We start from the raw sequence: 22,169 nt of genomic DNA on the forward strand, positions 1-22,169 counted from the left end.
AGCTGATCTGAAGATCTTGATGAAGCCTAACAGAATGATGTGTGTAATATTTGTAACTTACGGCAGATAATATACGAGTTGGTGCACCATCATCTCCATCGTCATCTTCAAAATCATCATCATAGTCCTACATAATTAATGAAAGTGAACATGAATTATTTTTAGCTGAATATATATTTTTTTAAAATAATATGAGGTTATTACAGGGAATCGACCGACACGCAACAAAGGTTGATGCGACCATGTACTGTCTAAGTGCATACATTGCAGTATCCTCGTATTAACCTTATTATTATATACATCTTTTCCTCCAAGAAATACATCATGGGAATGCCAAAATCCAAAACGTTTAGAACAGAAACATGGGGCAGCCATGTTTGTTTTTCATTAGGACGCTTACGCACGTAATAGTTTCATATTTGGAATTCGCATTTCCTAATATGGTAGAATGAAAATACCCAGTGCAATACCGCAAAATTACAGCACACTGTAACGCATGGTGTTACGATGACAGGTGTATAATAATAAATGTCAACCATGTATACTTGAGATCATTCATAATGCAAAGCGCCGTGCTTTTGAAACAATTATGTGAACAATTTATAGCTGTAAATTATGGGAAATATAACATTCAAATTTCAAAGATGTGAATGAATTCCAAAGATCATTTTGATTTCCTTTTGAATGTTTGTTCAATTTCATCTGCTGAATTGGTGTTCCTCTGCATGTAGATTAAAAAAAATCATTTTCATTCCGAATTACTGCAACCAGCAAAAAATGTGAATGCAGGCAAAACCATAGCACATATACACACCATCAAATATTTCAAATAATAATCCAAAGACCCCACTAAAGCTATGGGAATTGATTTTATAATGCAACTTCAATAATAATAATATAAATTATTACCTCCTGGTAATAATATTTACTGACACAAAGATGCAAATAAAAGCAAAAAAACAAAACAAACAAACAAGCCGGTGGATTAATTGACGATTCTCTTCACTCAAAAAAAAAAAAAAAAAAAAAAATTCCAGGTGTTGCAATGGTAATAGTGGGACAGCTCATTACGACTCATTTTGACCATAAACTCACATTTGACATTCATGTAAGCACATGCTCTACTAATACGTCATGAACTTTCTGTGATTATATAAAACCATGCACCATTGGTTGCCATGACATCAACATTTAAAGAGCATTTATCAAAAGCATGCAATAATGGAGGAATGATGTATGAACATCACAAGAACATTCTCATTATCCTGATATTTGTATTAAAATACCAACCAACCAACTTTTGCTAAATTAACATCCCTATTGTAACCGTTTATGCATCATAATTGGTCATGTTAACATTTTTGTTCTAAATTTTAATGTAATTTTTTAATAAATTATTGTTTAATAAATTTTTTAATTTATTGATAAAAATACAGGAAAATGATAAATTGTAATTTCTAAAAGATGACAATAGTTGACGTCAGTGTTCAAATTTCTGATAGTAGTTTAGTATAGCTATAAACTGACCCCCACCCCCACCCAACAAACACACACCTACAACCAAAATGCATATACAAATGTACTCCTTACCTCAAAATCATCATCATCATAATTGTAATCATCCTCCTTGCCCATGACAACCTGCTTCCCTTCCTCTTCTTTCCTAGGTTGTTCTTCATAATCTACAGTTGGCTATGAAAATGAGAAAAAAGTATTATAACTGCAGTTTGGTTGGTGGTAACATTCATTTTCATGAAGACAGTGTTATTATCAACAGATGGGTGTGTGTGTGTGTGTGTGTGTGTGTGTGTGTGTGTGTGACTTGGCTTTGGTTTGAACCTGTAAATCTAACACCATAGTTTGACATTTATTTGATCTGTCTGTAGAAATACATTGTCTGAGCATCACACCCAAGTTGGTGAAATGAAGGAAGGCAGGAATATTTAATATTATGATTCAGTCCAGTTAGGTAATCGTGGCATAGTGCAGCGATGCAACATAGGAAAAAATAATAATGAATACCCGGTCGTACTAATCATATTATTTGGATAATTTATTTAGATTTTCCCCTTTGTATTGATTTTTTATCTTCTAGAAGGCTGGATTGCACATCAATACATGCTAGGCTTGTTTAGATATTCTATATTCAGCTGACGAAACTAACGAATCATGTTCTACGTGAATTTCTAGCATGACATGTCAAACCAGTTGCTAAGACTAAGACTAAGACTTCAGATAAGGAATTTATTTATTTATTTTCTCTTTAGTGGTGACTCAATAACAACTACAAATTTAGCAATACTGGTATTTGAGGTGCCACATATTACGTGTTTATAAACAATCTATACCAATAATATTATGTAGCTAGCAGCTCAACTAGTTACATTACAAAATTTCTAGACAGTAAATCACCCTACTGAAAGTGCTCTATTGGAAGCACAACTGATCCAAACAATTTATAGAACTTGTGAGATGTCCACAACCAACTTTTGTTTTGAGTGGATTTAATATTTCAGTTACTGAATTTGACAACTGAAATTACAAAAGCTATGTTATCAGGTGGATAAAATTAAACAATAAAAGGGATAGGAAATGTGAACTGTTGTCACCTGGTGTTGAAGGCATTGAAACATGGTATGGGATATTAAAAACAAGGGTATTGCAAAAAAAAGCAAAAAAAAAAAACACAAAACGAACATAACACAAACACTAAAAGCAAAATGCATAAATAATTACTGCGTTTTCAGCCTGTCGTTTCACTTTAAAACTTTGACCTTTGCCCTGATGTCGTTGAATTGCACCCTGGGAGAAAGGAAGTAAAAACTCTTTCTCATTACTACAGCTTCATCATAGTCAATTTAATTAATAGATGAAAATAAAGAAGTAATTTCAAATTACAAACAACTTAAGTAAGCTACAAGACATACTCAGTGTGTTCTCAGAATTCCACATGTGTGAATCATTCATTTGCATTGATAGATGGCTGAAATCACATTTGAATATTTGAAATTTTATCCATATACGATATCATTTAATTATTATAATATTAATTATTGTAATAATGGAAACCGCTAATAAAAACATTCATTGAAATAAAAAAAACAGTGTTGATCTGATATTTAATGTGCATGTTTAAAATTACTTTGCAACAAAATTGATTAGCATAACTATATGTTAAATAAAAAAAACATTGTCAATTAGATAACTTAATTTAACAAGTACATTACAAGAATCAAATTCAAAATATTTAAAAACATTAGGCATATATTCTGTTAAAAATTGATGGTGGTTGTGACTGTGTGCATTCAACAAGTAGGACTAATGGTTTACTATGCATAGCAATGTATGTGTATATGCATGTGTGTCAAATGTATCATTCATTGTAACTATTTGAGCACTACATTTGTTTGAAATTTTCACCGAGTTCAATCTTGATTTCAGACAAAACAAACTAAATGGAGCATTGTTTCCTGTTTTTGATCAAAAGATTTGCAATTTTATGTCAGCATTATCTGAGAAAAATAGCAGACTATATAAATGGAATGAAATTGACTTTGGCACTGGGGGGGGGGGGGGGTTAATACACAAATTGTCAACGCATTCACCAACTTTTCTGTCAACTGAAAAAGTTTTCCAGTGACTGGACGACTAGGTTATTGCAAATTAGGAATAATAATATTAAAGCCAATTTTGTAACTAATATTGAAATCATTTCTCAACAAAACATCTCCTTTTAATAAGTATGGATTATGATGAACACGTAGAGTGGAATTAACATACTGTATATATACCTAACTATGGATATAAAATATATTACAAAAACTACAACAAAAACATTTAACACAATAACAAAACAACAAAAGCAATCCTCGGGGGCGGAGCTACGTCACGGACGTTCTACGTTGCTAAGACGTGCACCACTGTACCACGTATTTCTATGGGCTCTGTGCGCGCTGCTGTGGAACGCCGGTGGAGCCGGTGAAAACTCGAGAAAACAACACAAACTCAACTTTGAAGTAATCCTTAACAACCAAATTCATATATGTTACACACGTAGGGCTAATCTTGTTACACTGTTCAGGGGACTCTCAACAACCATCGCGAAGTACCGTTTTCTGCCAGTTTTTGGTCTTTGTTTTCACCGCGAGGGTTGCCAGGCGGTAGAAAATGCCCGGATGTCCGCCCCCGAGAATAAGCATTTAGATAGTTACTGTCTTCACTGCCTGCTTCTTCACATTATACATGTAAGTTTGACCTTTGACCTGACGTTGTTGAATTGTACCCTGGGAAATGTTAAGTATTCTTGATATTACATCATCATTTTTTTTATAATAATTTAAAATACTTGATTATCATTATGAAAAGAAACTAAATTTCTGCATTTTAAATGTAAGCTGAATATGTTTGTCTACGTGTATCTGTTCTAGGTTAAGGTTAAGGTCTAAACTTGAATTCCCACTTTCCAGTTCTGTAAAACATCACTCCTAGAACAAGCTAAAAATATCAAAAGTGTAAAAATATCCCTGTTTCAGCGAAAAATATTATACACTGATGTAGATATCCTGCCTCACTTTCTCACTTATTTTATTTTGAGAGTCCTGGAGGATCTTTTCCTTGGACAACCGAAGTCTTTTAATACAGTGAGTATACTTGATTTACAAATCTAACATAAGAGGATTCTTAAATTAATATTCTGCAGTTACTTAAACCATTACCCATCCACAAACTCAACATAGGATGATGTACCTCACAGATTCAGGAAGTGGAAATGCAACTTTATATTGTTATACAATGCTGAAACATTATGCTAATACCAATGAATATTAGACAAAATAACAAAGCATATAGTATTTAAAAAAAGTATATTACAAAAAAGTATGTGAATTAATAAATGTGAATAAATAATGTACAACATAATTTAAAAATACAGATAATATAAAATCATTCTTAGTTGAATAAAACACACAGACCAGAATTAAACATTTTCTACACCAGTTCCCTGTTTTCATCACAAATTCACAAAATAGTCCTGTTTATTTCTCTTCAGAAGTTTGAAACAAAAATAGCCAATTCTTCTCATTAAAAACTGAAAATTTTGTCTGTTGGTTCCAAAATGAGAGTTCATTTCCAGAAATATTGAAGAATATTAGAAAAATGTGCATGAAAATTTGGGTGCAAAAGATTGGTGGTGAAAAGGTTAAAATCTGTACTGAAAACAACACAGATTGTTGGCAACTCTTGATATGAGAAACACTCTACCAGCTTTGTTAATTAAACATACAACTTTATATAAACACAAGAAAAAACACCTACCCCCCAACTCCTTGTTTTGGTGCAATATATTGTACATTATTTGTACATGTACCAAATGGGTGTAACTTCTCATTAGCTAGGTTTTATTTAAAATGTTCAAGGTAATATAGAAACAAATTATGTGTGTTTATTTGTGAAATATAACAAAAGTTGATTTAATAGTACATGCGCCCACATAAATGACAGAGATGAGTCAAAATAGGTCATACTAATATTAGATTTATGTATGTTTCAATTAGCAATGCATTTCATTCTAATAGAGAAAATATAAAATATAGCATTACAATAATTAATTCAATTGATTATTGTAACCAACAATATATAAATCATATAAACCTGTCTCAATAACTCACCTTGTTTTTGTCTCTTTTTGATCTATTCCTCTCATCACCATTTCTAAAAACAAAAATAAGCATGAATGTTAGAGAGAACATACATTGTAGATTAATGGAAAAGTGTACTGTAAACAGTTTTACTGTTTAAAACTAAGGCAGATCCTTGGGTCAGAAGCATAGACCTTTACAGATGGGCTGACACAAGCATGCTGGCCAGATAAGTCTAAGTCTGCTTTAGTTTTTTGATGACAGTAAAAATGATAAATACATGTACTGTTCAAGATGATAAACATTTATTGTGACAAACTTCTCTGTGGGTTATCAAAACTACATAATCTCAGGGTTCATCTTTTTTTATCTTTTTTTACCGGTATCCATTTTTATTTTGTGTTCATATATTTTGCGTTTCTGAGAATATTGAAGGTAGAAGACTGACAAATCTGTGTGTTTTGTTACATCCATTTAGAGGAGTTTGATCAGTGAACATGAGATTTTTTTGACCAGAATTCTATTACCATACTCGACCGCATTAGTGCCCAGGGTCCTCAACTCATAAAATTTAGGGGCTTACCCGAGCACCCTCCTCGGAAAAGAGTGCAACTGACAATTTTAATTCACTGTGTGACAGATTGAGGGGGATATTACGTCTTTGAAAGTTTGAGGGAAAATAAAATTACAAAATTAGGTGCAGTCAAAGTCAAATTCTTCATCAATAACACCACTGATGAATGTGTCGAATCATACGCAAACGCTCGATAAAAAGCACTTTCCACCATGATGTATTTGCATTTGACCTGCATCAACGTTCTTTGACCTAATGGGTCAAGTCTGTTATTATCCAAACAAAATGCTGTGTGGTACCGACGCAATTCTTCAGAAATTCCTGAAGACACTCGGGTAACACAATGCGGAAGTGAGTTGTCGATGTCGAAGTACGATCGGTTGGAATTGATTTCAGCGACATGTTTTTTTGTTAAAAATGGTAACTAGCAATTTTTATCAGTAAACTGAATACGGCATAAAATATTTACTGCATTTTACTTTTAACAGGTCATTGTCAAAGCGTAGTTTATGCACGGTTACCGTTGTCTACGCATTCATGACATATTCACGGCGGTCGATATCCACGCTGTATGATACAAAAACGATTACCAGTATTTGTTAAGCAATGATCAAAGACTAAGTTTTAAATTAGTGGCATTTTGAAGGGGTGGGCGCTTTGCCGAATGTGACCCCGAATACAAAAATTGCGCAAAAGTGGGGGGTGGGCGCTTGACGGGGCATGAGCGCTAACATGTGAGCATGAAAATTAAAACAGTATTTTGGTTTTTTGTAACCTGTTTTTTTCAGAGAAAACACTATTATTGTCATATATGGAGATCTAATTAGCAATATACATGTAAGCCCTGCTAAGGCAAATTTATCAATTTTGGCTTTGAAATTGGGTTTCCCTACCTTTCATCTGACTTTCTTTGTCGCTCTTCCTCCTCTTGCTTCCTTCTTTTCTTCTCTTCATGTCGTTTTCTTCTTTCTTCATCATCTTCATCTGTTCTGTGTCTTCTCTCTCTGTCTCGATCTCGATGACTTCTATCCCTGCTGTCATCATCATTCTGTATGCAAATCATAGACAATATCACCATGACAACTGTTGTTGACATTCCATTCAAGTCTGATTTTGGTGTCTATTCATAGTTGGAATCAGTCAAGTGCTGATTAAGCATGATTCTCAACAATGAACAACACCATGGCCATGTGAAGACAGAAAATCCAATTGCATCAGGACAATCCAGGCCCTATGGCAGGCATATTTAGAAAATGCTTACACCACTCATACTTTTCACTGATTTTAATACAATGTATATATATATATATACAAACCTTGTCTCTGTGTCTTCTCTCTCTATCCGGTTTCCTTTCACCTTCATCCTACAATTAATTTAATTCATAAATAACAATTTCAATATAGATTTCAGAATCCTAATCTTGCCATCATCAATTTCACATCACAAACTAAATGTCAACATTGTTTGTATCTATTTTATCAAATTTACTCAAGAGTTGAAATTTCCAAATGGAACATAAAAGCTTATGTTTAGAACAACTATCTATTCACATATTCAGTATGTTGACAGTTGACCAATCACTTGAAAGGAAGATCTCGTCTAAAAACAACCTCTAAAGAACAACACATTTCAAATCAGAGATGCAGTGAGAGTGAAGGTGGTCCTCAGTTTTTTCACTACTGAGCCGCTGACAAACCACCAATTCACTAAAAAAGTTAGTCTTACTTCTTTTTCTTCTCTACGTTTTCTTCTTCGTCTCTCAGCTTGTGCTTGCTCTTCTTCTTCTATCTTTCTTCTCCTTCTTTCATCCTTACTCCTCCTGTCTTCATCCTGAATTAGATCAGATTACGGTCAAAATCAGTTTTAATTAGCGATGACTATATATTGCAGAATGCATGCCAAGCTGAACAATGCGGCAGTATCTGAAGTCATGTCATGGCTTTATACAATAGAACAGAACAGAAACCTTGTTTTAATTGCAATGTTACAGGTTCATCATCTTATGATAATGGTACATAATAAAACACATTAGTTGTTCGTATAAGACACTTGAACCTCCACCTCCACTCATATGCAGTTGTGTGGCGTGGATCGCGTGGACGGGTTTCATATTCTCTGCACGTAATAAGCTCGGTTATTAAGCATCCTTTTTTGGGAATGCCCGGTGGCCGAGGGGAAGACGTGTAGTGGCATGAAGCTAGGCGATTAGGTGTCGTACGCGAGCGCCGGTTCGAGTCACGCACGCAGTACGTGTTTACTATAATTAGACGTAGTATTTACCTTGCCAGAACAGAACAGAAACCTTGTTTTAATTGCAATGTTACAGGTTCATCATCTTATGATAATGGTACATAATAAAACATATTAGTTGTTCGTATAAGACACTTGCACCTCCACCTCCACTCATATGCAGTTGTGTGGCGTGGATCGCGTGGACGGGTTTCATGTTCTCTGCACGTAATAAGCTCGGTTATTAAGCATCCTTTTTTGGGAATGCCCGGTGGCCGAGGGGAAGACGTGTAGTGGCATGAAGCTAGGCGATTAGGTGTCGTACGCGAGCGCCGGTTCGAGTCACGCACGCAGTACGTGTTTACTATAATTAGACGTAGTATTTACCTTGCCGTTTATTCGGTGTTATTTGCTTACTCCACTCATATGCATAATTTGTTACAACCTCCACAGAAAAATGAGAAATGACAATAACTGATGCTGTACAAAATGTAAAATGCTCATTGACAAATATATGCTTTAATACACGTTCATGCAAGTCACATGTATTTGTAAATGAAGACTAGGTAATCATGATTTACCTCTCCTTCTTCCCTTTGTTTTCTTCTCCGTCTTTCTGCTTGTTCTTGTTCCTCTTCTTCAATCCTCCGCCGCCTCCTTTCATCTCTTCTCCGTCTATCATCGTCCTACAGATGCAACAAAAGAACTGTTACTAATACTACCCATTATTTGCACAACAGACTATGTTAGATGTGGCTATTCATACCCTTAAACATCCAACTACCATATATAATGGGCATTTTAGAAAAATCAGCTCAGATGTTTGTAAATTAGCATTTAGTGAGCATAAAATAGTCACTTCCCTTGCTCACAGCGCTGATGCTGATGCTGATGCCTTTAAAATAACCCATAATGTGCCTGGCCAAAACATTTGACCATCTTTAATTTGACATCTAGGCAATCATTTCCATGGCATTAAGGCAATTTCCTCCATGGTATTTATGCAATTACCTTTATAGTGAATTAGTATTATAAAAAATTGTAAATACAATCTAAGGGAAACATTGTATTAGCTGAAGTGATAAAATTGCAGTAAGTAACAAAGCAATGTTGCTAGGCAACCAAACATAACATGGAAGAATGAAGCATCATAAATAAAATGAAGCATCTGCAGAGAATGTGACGTGAATACTGTAAAATACTTTATTTTAGCTGCAATTAAATAATTTTCGCTTAAAAGACTATTTGGATGTTTTGTATGGAAATTATTTTCACTGATGTTTGAACAAGCTGAATGTAAAATATAGGAAAAATGTATATTCCTTGGATTTTATTTTCACTGAATCATTTCTTCAGCCAAAATAGCGAAATTTAATTCCAAGCGATAATAAAGTATTTTACAGTACTTTAGTCTGATTTCACAGTGATACCTACTTACCTCGGCATGTTTTCTTTCTCTGTCTCTGTCCCTGTCTTTTTCTCTGTCCTTGTCTCTATGCTTATCTCGATCTTTATGCCTGTCATCATCATCACGGTGATGTTCTCTTCTCTCTTTATCCTTTCTATGTTCTTTTTCCTTACCTCTGTCTCTAGGTTCTGAAACAATAAATATTTCAATAAATATTGAAAGCTGTAATGCATGCCAAAAAATTAGTATTGTCTTCACGACATTACCTCTTTAATAAATGGAGTTTCAGTACTGCATTCGTTGATGAGCAGGTTTGATACTTCATAAAAATACATAAATTCCAATGTTTAGTGTGAAATATGACTAGCTGATTATATGATACAATAAACAACATCACAATATTCTTGTTAAACATCAGTATTATATTATAGGCACGCAGGGAAAACTAAATCATGTGATAGTGCTGCTTTTAACTTCTATTCCAGCAATACAAGAATTTCAGCCTGAATGGTGCAATGAGACTCACTCACAATATCATCAACTTATAGTTTATTTTGAAAAGATATTGATAAAAGGGTCATGTTTCTGCCGTTTATCGATACTAGTTTGCAGTCGTAACTGTTCATCCACTTATTAGCATAAATTAATGCATATGATTTACGATTACTCTCTTTTATTTGACATACAGAATTGGTCATGTGATAAAAAGGTTATCACCCAATACCACTTATCGTGTTTAGTTTGTGGATAATACTCGCCCATGACGTCACTCATATAAACCAGCTCTATGAACAAGTGATAGGAGGTGTCATAAATCAGCACTATCAGAATCAGAGGTTTTTATGACGTTGCAGCTTTACATTATCATATAATAACATAAACCGCAAATAAATTCATTTCAACAAAATGTTTGTTTAATTCTGATGATAGATATAATAACGATAATGAATTCCCCATCAATGTGATGTTGTTTGGTTTCTCCTCACAAATTACCCATAGACTCCTCATTCAATATAGTGCTATGGGTGATTCATTATTGTTTCAATAATTTCATAATATACAGTGGTAAACAACTAAAAGAAAAATACATTTTTAATAGTAAAAAGAGAGAATAGCACAAACTAATCTAACTTGTATCCACACCTCCATCCTCTCTGTGTCTTCTATCTCTATGTTTTCTATCATCATCATTTTTATCATCATCTCTTCCTTTATCTTTTCTTCTATCTCGGTGTCGCTTTTCAGCAGAATCATTTCTGTCGTCATCCCTGTGTCTACTTCTACGTTCTTTTTCCTTATCTCTGTCCCTGTGTTTCCTTCTGTCTGAGTTTACTTCCTGTAGGGAGGATATTTCATGCAGTGATTATTAACAAAACTAAACAAAAATAAATCTGGTTTTCCGGAAACCTTACTTACTGATATTTTTTATTATTTTTAGAAATTATTTTATGCAAATAAGCTATGGTCATTCCACTAATGTTGTATTTCTTTATTTCATTTATTTTCTTGAATGTAGAGAATTACTAACTAGAACTTAGTTGTATAAAGAAAGTACTTCATGAATTATTTTTCATGTATGAAGTAAAAGCATGATTATATTTCCAGCAATAACTCAAGAGTAAAAATAAAATACATTTTGTATATGAAATAATAAGAAAACCTATCTACACTGTACCTACTCAAAATTGTTAGGTCATTTCTGAAAACACCAAATTTATTTTTATTAGGTTTAGGGTTTTCACATAGTAATATGCAAATTATATGAAAACTAGGCTGCCAACCTCATTTCTGTTTAGCAAAAAAAATAAGCAAGTCTATGGGAAAAACTGAACAGTGATTGTAATAATATTAATATTAATGATAATGATAAACAGAAAAACATAACTCATACAGTTGTATGATATTAAAAAAATGTGATTTGGTCATGTTGATCATTACATCTATTTACAGCGTGGATGGAATACCTACCTTTATTGACTTGGAAAGTTCTTCAGCACCCCAGGTATCTTCTTTAGACCGATGTTTCTAGAAAATATACATGTACTGTTATATAATAAGAAAGAAAATGAAGGTATTTTGCCTAGATTTTCAATACTCTGACAACAACAAATAAATGGCATGAAACAGAAGTAAACTAATTTTAAAATTTAGCGAGAGAAAAATACGCTGAAATTTTGTCAAAACATCACTAAAAAACAAAAAAATTATTGGAAGTGCCATTAAAACATTTGTCCAGTCAGAGTTTTCCTAGCAAAGAAAATATAACAAAATGGTGGAATGATGAAGTGCCAAAGAGGACGCATTTCACATTCACTCAATAGAATCTGCCAAGGTATATATATATTTTTTACTATTCTAAGAGAAGAACAGTTTGCCAACAGTCAGTACTCACAGCATGCATGTGGAGGTTCCAAACACTAAATTTCAGATGACACTGCAACTGAATTATTATATTGGATACAAACCTTGATTGATACATAGCCATATCGTCAGAAGATTCAGTATGCAAAGTTGCATATAATGTAATACAACTACAGTCACTTGTAACACAAAGTTTTTATAAAAAAAACTCAGAGCTTCTACTGGCCTTGTGTACATTGGGAATAGACAAGTTAGAAAATGACATATAATGGCTGTTTTTAAAGGACCCAATTGTAATCGACAAGGTTAATAATATTTATTTATTAGTGGTGCATGCATATTACTGGTTATTTGACTTTTTGTGGATGAAATAACAATACATATATAGTCATAATTGTGGCATACAATCACTGCTGCAATATTCATAACCACATATATCCAATCTGAAGCTCTGTATTAATCTAAAGTTGATGAAAAACAATCTGACCACAACTTGAGAACTGTTTACAACAGCTACATGTAGACTTGGTGAAAAAGAGATCTCCACTGCGGGTTTACTATAAACCCTACGAGGCCCTTTAACACCAAAAATATGCGCAGATATGATGTGTTAGTGACATCATAGAAATCCTTAAAGCGAACCTAAATGCGGCCTTAATTTATAGTTGTGTATATTCTAAACTGTATTCGAAATAATATTGCAGTGGTTTAATTTTGTTTTAATTATAACTGTAGCTTGGATAGGCATTTGAAGTGCTTGCCATGGAGGCCATTCATGGAGGGGAATAATTAACGAACGAACATATTTAACATCCGGGTACTTTTCAAAGCTATGACGTTTTAGTATCTGATCGCATTCGTATATGCCATTGTACATAGCCCTTCATGCTGCCAAGCATTGTGTACTATTAGTATAAACTCAACTTTTATATGCACAATGTGCTTTTTAAAACTTGGGTTAGAGCCTTATGCGTTTGAAACACAGTATTCTGAGAGTGAAAGCCCAATTGCGTTAAAGTACCGTACTTCCCCGATCGTAAGTTCCTCCCGAGTATGAAGCCCATCCCTATGTTTTTACTTGGTATTTATTTATTGGTTTTTACTGGGCGTCGACGATATTCTTTAAAATATGCGTGTAAAAGGTGTGTTTCATTTCATAATAATCGTGATTGGCATGTTAGTTTGGTTCATGCTTTTAGTTTTATGAGAAAACTCGCATTAATTTCAAGTTCAGAATACATGGCGAACGTACACAACGTGATTCGCATCGTTTCTATTCTGTCATTTACTCAGAATAAACATCGATGTTGCAATTCTGGAGTAATCCATATTTCTTTGAGTAGTAGCCTTCGAAAAGCCAAAAATGTGATCGTCAAGGCGTGTACCTGGTTATTGGGCATGGTTTACTTTGAGACTATCATGAAAGGCCTAGGGTGAACGATGAGACATGTTGGCGACCGAGAAAGGTGTTTAAATTCTTCCTCCACACTCAGTTTACTACCCCAGACCATTCGTCCCGGTGTTATCGCTATCGCTACACGAGAATAGCGATAACACCGGGACGAATGGTCTGGGGTATCAGTTTACCCACGGTTACTATTAACCGTTGTTTATATCTCGGTAATTGCGAATCGCCAGTTTTTAGGGGAAAAAATCATCTTTTTTTCGTTGCAATCAGTGCTACAGATCGCATTTTAACATTGCGGTAATTCACTTCCGCATTGCGCTAAAAAATCATCGTCAATAATCGGAAAATTTCATCATTACGACACATCATTTTGATTGGTTAATGAAAGACATGACCTGTTATGTCAAAGGAAGTTGTTCCAGGTCAAATCGTGCTGATTAACCTCATGGTGGAAAATTGTTTTGCGTACGATCGAAAACATACCAAAACGAAGATAATGATAAATGCCTTCTTCCACTGTTTCCTCACAGACCCTACCCATTATTTCACCGTAAATTCAGACGGTATGTAAATCGTATTGTAATAAAATGTGTGTGTTTTTTATGAACATGTTTGTTTCTTCATTGTAAGTATCATTCAAATCAATGACGCATTTTTTTTCAAAAATAAGTATTATTTTCCCGAGCCCGGCGTGGTGAACGAATATTTTTTTTTTGGATAATTTTTCGTTGTTTGCAAGATGGTTACAGTGTTTAACCCCAAAACAAAATCATTTTCTGAGTTGGTCCTCGAGTACAAGCTCATCCCTTACTTTTCCTTTATGTGTTCATGTCCCCGGGCTTATGATCAGGGAAGTACGGTATACTGTGAATATTCAGATCAGTCCAGTGTGAGTGATGAGAGTATATCGTCGACGATGCCCCTTGTTCGGATGAAAGTTTTATTTCAAATTACACGGAAGTCTGTGAACAATCTGCTTGGTGTTCCTGTGACACTTGTCCCATGATTTGCCAGTGCAGCCCCGTGAATAAATGGACGAAAATGTTTCCACCACCACCCTACGAACTCAAGATTGCATACTCCAGCATCCATACTTTGAATAATTTGCACGCCGCACAGTGCAGTACTGGAAACAGCATTTATTAGAGAGTTAGACAAAAAACAAAACAAAATGCCTGTCTCGATCAATCGAACATCCATAATGTTTGTATGTTGATATGCTTGTAAATAACATTAACGTAAAAGTCAAAACAACCTAGACTAGAAGTCAATTCACCAGTCCAGCCAGCTATGGCTCCCTAAGTTGCTTATATTTAATCAGATACTATTTCGTCATCATGCTTTGTTACCTTACCTGTTTATACCACATGAGCGCGTTTTTTTATGGCAAGATGGCGCAAACGGAAGTCCTTCGCAGGTTTATGGTTTCTCATATTTAAATCATCATAACTCTGAAGGTAATCATTTTTTTAAATTTTTTTTTTTCAAATTTATAATCAATATACATAACTTGATAAATACAAACACCGACATAGGCTCTATTTAGTTCCCCTTTAAAAACCCACTCAGCTTGGATACAATCACACAAAATTGTGAACATACATGTACCAGGTATTAGCTGATTTTTGGCAACTTAAATAATGATAAAACACTGCAGTACAACTTTCCCCTCACTTTCCCCTTTACGTCAAGCCAGTCTGATGATTGGTTGAAACACGGATTTCAATTCCAGGGTCGCATGAGGCATCTAAGAATGCATCTTGTCTCACCATGATCTTAACATGATCATTGGTTGCATGAAGTAAAGGAATGGATAAAGGTGCATTATGCTGTTATATGACCAAGGTCACTAGAAATCTGTTGATACATGATTGTATTCAAGTTGAGGTGGTAGAATATCTATTATCTATCACATCTGGATTAGCCTGGAATCCAGCCATTCATAGCGCTCTTTTCACAATAATAGATTGCATCTAGTCTACATCTGCATCAACGTGTTGATATTATGATTTTGTAAAGTTAGGGTGATCACGCACCCAGCCAAAATATGGTGTGTCATTTTCTAAATTGTCCATTTTCAATGTACACAGTTTTAAAAGTCTTATTTTGCATGACAACAAAAAAGCTAAGAACAAACACACATGATATATATTAGGAAAATACATGTTCACCTACGACATTAGTGCGTGAGATTTGAAAGTTTACAATGAGAGAAATTTTTTCATTGATTTTCTATCGATGGCATATAATATTAATAATTTAAAATTATATTTAATATGAATTAGAGTGCCAGCGTAAAACTAACAATTAAGAATTTTGGTAACCGGTATTTTTCTACACCAGCATCTGTATTATTATCACAGTTACATTTTAACCTCACATTAAGCAGCAAGATGCGGACATGCTCGCAGTGTTTACATCTCCCATCAACACTATTTGAATATCCCCCACCGATTTCAATTTTAGCTTCACATAGCAACTAGTTTGTATTGATCACAAACTACAAATCTAACAGTCGCTCAGCAAAATCAAGCTGCAGGTGAACTGTCTTACCTTTTCTGAAGGCATGATGCCTATTTAGGAAACTGTTAATTCTCGTAATTTAACTAAACTCAATTAATTCATCCACAACATTGAGTATTTTGACAAGCACTGCGCCGCCATGTTGAAAATATTTGGATTTGTACGCATGCGTTGCAATATGCAAATTTTATCGTCTGCCTTCAGAGCAATTTCCTATTTTTAGAGCAATGCCCCTTTACTAACCTTTTGGCTAAAAATTAATACACGTTATCTCTTATCACTAAAAAAGCAGTCGGTCGTGAACCCTTACATGTGCATTAGAAAGATGTGTTGTGATTCACGTCGGTGAAATGTGCAATTTTGTATATTAATTATCCCGACAGTTACTGAACACAAAGAAAGTAGTTCACACGCGGAGTTGGATATTAGACACTTAACTCCAAAAGCAGCAGCCAGCTATTCGTCAACGACAGTCAGATTGTAAACATGGTACTGTGGTAACTTGTTCATGCTACACAGTTTTTAGTTTAGTCCGCCGAAAGAACGCAAACCATGGCAGATAAAGACGACAGCACACAGACTGCGAGTAAACCGAGCAAAAATGACGAGATGGTGGCGACTGCCAAGGGATATGCGATCATATTCGGTGGTCTATTCTTGATATACCTGCTCGGTAGCTGGGATTTCAGCATAACTTGGATTGTGATTGGTTTCGCTGTGTGGGTCTATAGAGACCAAACTGGTAAAACTAAAAAACAACAAATGAAAATACGCAGCGAAATCACCAATGATGAAAAAAAAGCCATCCAAGCTCATGTGAACGATCTGCCGTCATGGGTAAGTATTTATCAATAATCAGTTACTAAAATTGGTATGGCCTTTAAAGTGAAGCGTAAAAGTGGGATGGGCAACTTGCAGGTATTTTATTACCCCCCCCCCCCCCAAGTACGAAAGTAAAAGTGTTTACGACCTATCTACTTTAAGGTTTAATTAAATATGATTTCATATCTTCTGTTTTGAAGTCTGAACTTATCCCAATATCTTGATTGAAATGTTTTCCAATTCTATAATATAGGGCATGAAGCAAAGCTTGTGGATGTTTTGTTAATTATGACAAATATTTTTATGATTATTTATATTGTTTACAAATATCAGACACACTTTGTTGTGCATTACAATTGTCAGCATCGGCAATGTGGTTGAAAAAATGTCAAGAATTTAGTTTGCAAAGTTTATATACGACCTATAGCTTCATGGCAGGGCAATCATTGTGAATAAGGTTAGTTTTTTTTAATGAACATGTTTAAAAATAAAATGTTAATGAAGCCATTGAATCATGGGATACAACAACAGATATGGTGAATTAATCTTGCCAGAATTACCTAAAACTAAATATAGCTACATTTTTAGCTTAAATTTCACTCAATGCAGAAAAGACTTAACAAAACCATTTTGTGGTTTTGGCAAATAATAAAATTCTTTTGTAGCTACTGTTGTGTTATAATATGACAGCTTGTTTCTGTCATTATAGGTTGCATCAGTTCTGGCTCAGACATGTTTCCATATGCAGCAATATTCATATTTTGTCTATTTGCATTATTGTAAAGGTTAAAAGTCATAGGCTGGTGATAACGTTGTTTGATTCTTTTTTTTTTTGCTGTTTCATTATTCATTGTTGCATATTATTGATGCATTATGTCACCAGTTTGGCATGGAAATGATAACATCTGACCTGTTTTACCAGCAAGGCGACTTTCATCAAATTATCATGCAATTTATTGCAAAGAATAGACGACACATATGATTGATATACTTTAGTTATTTATACTTCACTAGATAAGTGTATTATGGAATACAATAAATAATTATTGGTCTCTTTTTATTGTTTTTCATAAATGTATCTACAGTGGTGTACTTTGTCAACAACTCTATAAAGTTCATAAATAGCTGAAATTTAGGGTACCTGAAGACTGATTTACAATCCCAGCATGCAATTGGCACTATAAAAGCTATACTGTACGTTGTTTACCCATGCATAGAGTGACAAATAGTTGCTGCCATTCCTGTCTTTGTTAAAATGAATATAAAATATGTTGGCTGTCAGTGTAAAACCATAAAATAAACAACAAAAACATTCTTGATTAGGCGAGTTGAACTTTAGAAGGTCATTGTTAAAGGTCATTGCCAGGCAGGTTAAATATTTAAGCACTTATCATATGGTCAATAAAAATATGATATTAATTACTTCATTTAATCCTTAGAAATGCCATGTTTCAATAAGGTAATAGCCATAAATGACTATCAAAAATAAACTGTAGTGAGAATACTGTGAATATCATGAAGTTGTTTTATATATTAAAAAGTACGGTAAAATGATGAATTTTCGCTGGGTTTAAATTTCACTGATTTAGCATTTCAGGCATATTCAGTGGGTTTTATATTCACGGTTTTGTCATTTAGATAATGTGTTCTATGCTCAATTTTACATATTCATTGTGTTTTAATTTAGCGCATTTTGCAGTCAGCAAATAAGCAAAATTAAAACCCAGTGAATAATTGACCTCTTTACAGTATTTATATATTTCAAATGATTGTTGAAAACAATAGACTATTTTTCGTTCTCCGCGAGATCCCACGTTATTTGTGAAATGAACGTAAAAAAAGGATGTGAGCGATGAAATTCAAGTTTAAAATCAAATCAGACGTTCAGTGCACGTCTTTCACGTAACTTGTGAGATCTCGGAATGGAATGGAAAATCGCCTATTAGGCCAATCACAATGCATTTATATAGTAAATCTAGCATTGACTGAACCTGCAAAGACTCATGGTCAATAGCATTACCAAATGAATTCTGTAGCCAATGGAAGCATTTTTTTTTTTTTAGATTTTAATGAATCTTCCGGGGTTAATGTTTCATAAATATTTCACCAATTTCTAAAAAATAATGCTTTTATAAAATTCACAGCAGTGGTCAATACAGTCGGCTGTATATTATAGATACAAAATTCTAGAATAATTTGTGTTGCTTACAAAATAAGAGATTGTTTTTTATAATTGTAACAATATTTTTCCTTGAACCAGGATTTGTATTTTCAATACCACCAGTTATTAAACTCATGCATTAGGTATGCTATTGTGAGTTTTATTTTATGGAAATATTAATAATACATTGCTATTCTACTGGTATTCCAATAATAGAAGAAGATTTCTGAGGTCAGTGGCTGTGATGTATTTCTGTCATTAGTGTACATTCTAAATAAATACAGAAAAAGATGCACCTGAAGTTTGATGAAAAAAATAAGTGTTTTAAATAATTATATATCTGCTGAGCAGGGAATTATTTAGTTCTTCGCAATACCGGAATAATAATCGCTGTTGCTAAGGTCATTTTTTCAATAGATCAGTAAATATTTTTTGGTCCCATATTGAGTTATGGTGTGCTGTTAAAGATCATATAAAATTGTACTTCATACCTAGATTAGATGACCTGTACCAATAATATTTAACTTTGTTAATACTTGCAGGTATGAATCAAACATGTTTTGGTAAACCACTGAAGGGTGTGTATTATTGAAGCAAATATGGGTTGGATAATGTTCGTTCAAAGGGGGAAAAGATATCTTGGCATAACAAATGCGGATTTCCCAAAAATCTATGCCATATTAGCATAAACCATATCGCAATTCCAAATCATAGTGAATTGTGGAATAGTTTTGATTAAATTTAACACAACTCCACTAATCACAAAGCATGCTTGCATGTGCAACTTATTCAAATATAATTCGGAATTGTGATATGGTCTAAGCAGAGCTTGAACTTTACAGGAACATCCAAGTCGATTGAAGCCCAATGAGTTTGTTTTAGTGCCCTTCAAAATTCTTTATATTAGGTCCCAATAATAGATGTTTTTATATATCCTGCACAGAAAACAATTGAATTTACCGTTCCATAAAAACTGTATATGCGTTAACTGCAAAACGAATCTGCACTGGATGAATGTTCAAATTTGTCCTTATTTGGAATACTCTGCGTCGCCCACATTGACCCGCTTGATATTGATGTCAGACTTGAACACTTTCAGTTGTTCACATCGTATGCAGAAGCACAAAAATAGAATCCTGACACTGAATGCTAATGTTTGCACACTGCCAAATGCCATGTTTTTCAGTTGCCATTTTGAGAATACCGCAAAAGTATGCACTTGTACAGTACAGGAACACATCATCCTTTGCTACTCATCAGCCGATATGATCTCCATACTGCCTCTATGCATACTTTGCAGTATTCGTCGGATATCTTCATGGTATATGCACCCAGAAAGTTCTGTTGTGTTTTAGTGTGATGTCCTAGGGCGACCATTTTTCAGAACTAGTAGCCTATCTGGACTACTAAAAATTTACACAATATATTTTTACTTCTTTGGAATAAAGCCATCAGTCTCCAAAATTATGGATGTCCTACACAAACTAATTAAGCAAACTGACATATACTGTGAAATACTTTATTTTAGCTGGAATTAATTTTTGCTGAAAAGAGTTTTGGGGTGTTTTGTATGGAAGTTATCTTTCCTGATTTTTGACGAGTTGAATGTAAAATATAGGAAAAAAAGGTATATTCACTGGATTTTATTTTCACTGAATCATTCCTTCAGCGAAAATAGTGAAAATGAATTCCAAGCGAAAATAAAGTATTTTACAGTATTTTATTTCTATTTACACTTTTCCAGATAGACTACCAAATAGTAGCCTTCAGAATTCTTTTTAATTTCAAGCCCCGGTTGTGTACAGACTGGGGTCAGGACACTTTCACTGTAGTGTCACAGTAGGTGTAACAGCTCATTTTCATATGCCACAACGAGACAGTTGTTCCTGTCAGAGTTCTGCAAAGAGAATGTTACCCATATTACACATAAAGAGTTAATTCCAAATAATATTAGAATCTCAATTATACAAGTATTTACTTACATTTATTGACACAACACTGTGAATAGTACAGCAGTAAGATCACTAAAAGCTAAAAAAAAAAAAAAAAAAAAAAAAAATGCATAGTACCGGTATTTCTGTATATGATAGTGTTGATATTTAAGAAGGAATGTCAATTAAAGATAATTGATGTACATGCACAAATCAATGGATTTATATTTTTGGCCAATAATTGTATTAAAGTCTCTGCCACATTTAGTAAACTTTCATTATTGATTCTAGTTATTTTATAATTCCATGCCGTTCATTTGTAGCTGATAGCAGGCCAAATTCTATTAATTCTGTCATTTAACAAAATTGATTTGTCCACATATTCTAAACAATCTACTGTCTGTTGAAAATAAATTGAACAATTTGTAAAGACAGTTTTCAATAGTACACCAAGCACGATTATTATAAATGTTAACCATGCGATAATGAGTGTATGTACCGGTATTTTAATTGCTATGGTGATGTATAGTGTTAAGTTAAATTGTCGCAGCAACAGGAAAAAAAAAACGAAAAATGTGTAAATTGTACACATATATTGATAATTGGAATTTTTTGTCATTATTAGTTCCTACCTTGATTTGTTTGAAATCACTGCATTTGTCAACCAACTTCATTTTCTCAGTGCATGAGTGGACTTCTTTCTTTTCTTGGTATATCGATGATCATGACAGTATATGATGTCATGTACAGTACAATCCAAACATAACTTAACATCCAGCCTGATTTAAGCTGGGTTAAAGCTAATTTAACTTGCTTTCAAAACTGCTACATATTTATAATTGTGCCGAGTTTTCTGTCTAAATATTCTAGTATGATTAACATACTAGGTAAGTACTACAAAGAATAATTTGTAATTATTGATGTCAATGATACTTGATTTAACCTTTTCATCACCAGTTTCCTCTTTTCATCACAAATTCATAAAACAGTCCCGTTTATAATCTGCACTTTCTTTCAGAAGATTAGGACAAAAGTAATAAATTTTTTTGAGTAATAACTGGAAATTGACTCAAATTTTGTCATTTTGCTCCAAAATTAGGGTTCATTTTCAAAAA

At 33.8% G+C, this 22,169-nt stretch overlaps 2 protein-coding genes across 6 annotated transcripts in view; one reads left to right on the forward strand and one right to left on the reverse strand.

Annotated features, from left to right (window-relative positions):
* LOC100373809 (cytoplasmic dynein 2 intermediate chain 1-like) overlaps nt 1-16,323 on the reverse strand; it is a 35,401-nt gene extending 19,078 nt beyond the window's left edge. Inside the window, exons 1-12 of one of the 2 annotated variants that reach the window (XM_006815804.3) lie at nt 16,171-16,323; nt 11,817-11,873; nt 10,992-11,184; nt 9,879-10,036; nt 9,022-9,126; nt 7,937-8,041; nt 7,527-7,574; nt 7,104-7,258; nt 5,667-5,709; nt 2,737-2,802; nt 1,591-1,692; nt 62-127 (exon numbers count right to left, since the gene is read on the reverse strand). In XM_006815804.3, the coding sequence (XP_006815867.1) occupies nt 62-127; nt 1,591-1,692; nt 2,737-2,802; nt 5,667-5,709; nt 7,104-7,258; nt 7,527-7,574; nt 7,937-8,041; nt 9,022-9,126; nt 9,879-10,036; nt 10,992-11,184; nt 11,817-11,873; nt 16,171-16,185 (1,113 nt within the window). In that variant the 5' untranslated portion in view covers nt 16,186-16,323. The remainder of the gene's footprint in view (nt 1-61; nt 128-1,590; nt 1,693-2,736; nt 2,803-5,666; nt 5,710-7,103; nt 7,259-7,526; nt 7,575-7,936; nt 8,042-9,021; nt 9,127-9,878; nt 10,037-10,991; nt 11,185-11,816; nt 11,874-16,170) is intronic. The other variant, XM_085495357.1, reaches the window with a different exon arrangement.
* A 213-nt stretch (nt 16,324-16,536) lies between these two features.
* Nucleotides 16,537-22,169, forward strand: part of LOC102803255 (extended synaptotagmin-2-A-like) — a 58,357-nt gene continuing 52,724 nt past the window's right edge. For 3 of the 4 annotated variants that reach the window (XM_085495271.1, XM_085495269.1, XM_085495272.1), the window contains exon 1: nt 16,538-16,977. In XM_085495271.1, coding sequence (XP_085351397.1) covers nt 16,693-16,977 — 285 coding nt within the window. In that variant the 5' untranslated portion in view covers nt 16,538-16,692. Of the gene's footprint in view, nt 16,978-22,169 lie in introns of all 4 variants that reach the window. The other variant, XM_085495270.1, reaches the window with a different exon arrangement.

This window comes from Saccoglossus kowalevskii, chromosome 21, assembly GCF_978046115.1.
Source record: "Saccoglossus kowalevskii chromosome 21, keSacKowa6.1, whole genome shotgun sequence".
Taxonomy (NCBI): Eukaryota; Metazoa; Hemichordata; class Enteropneusta; family Harrimaniidae; genus Saccoglossus; species Saccoglossus kowalevskii.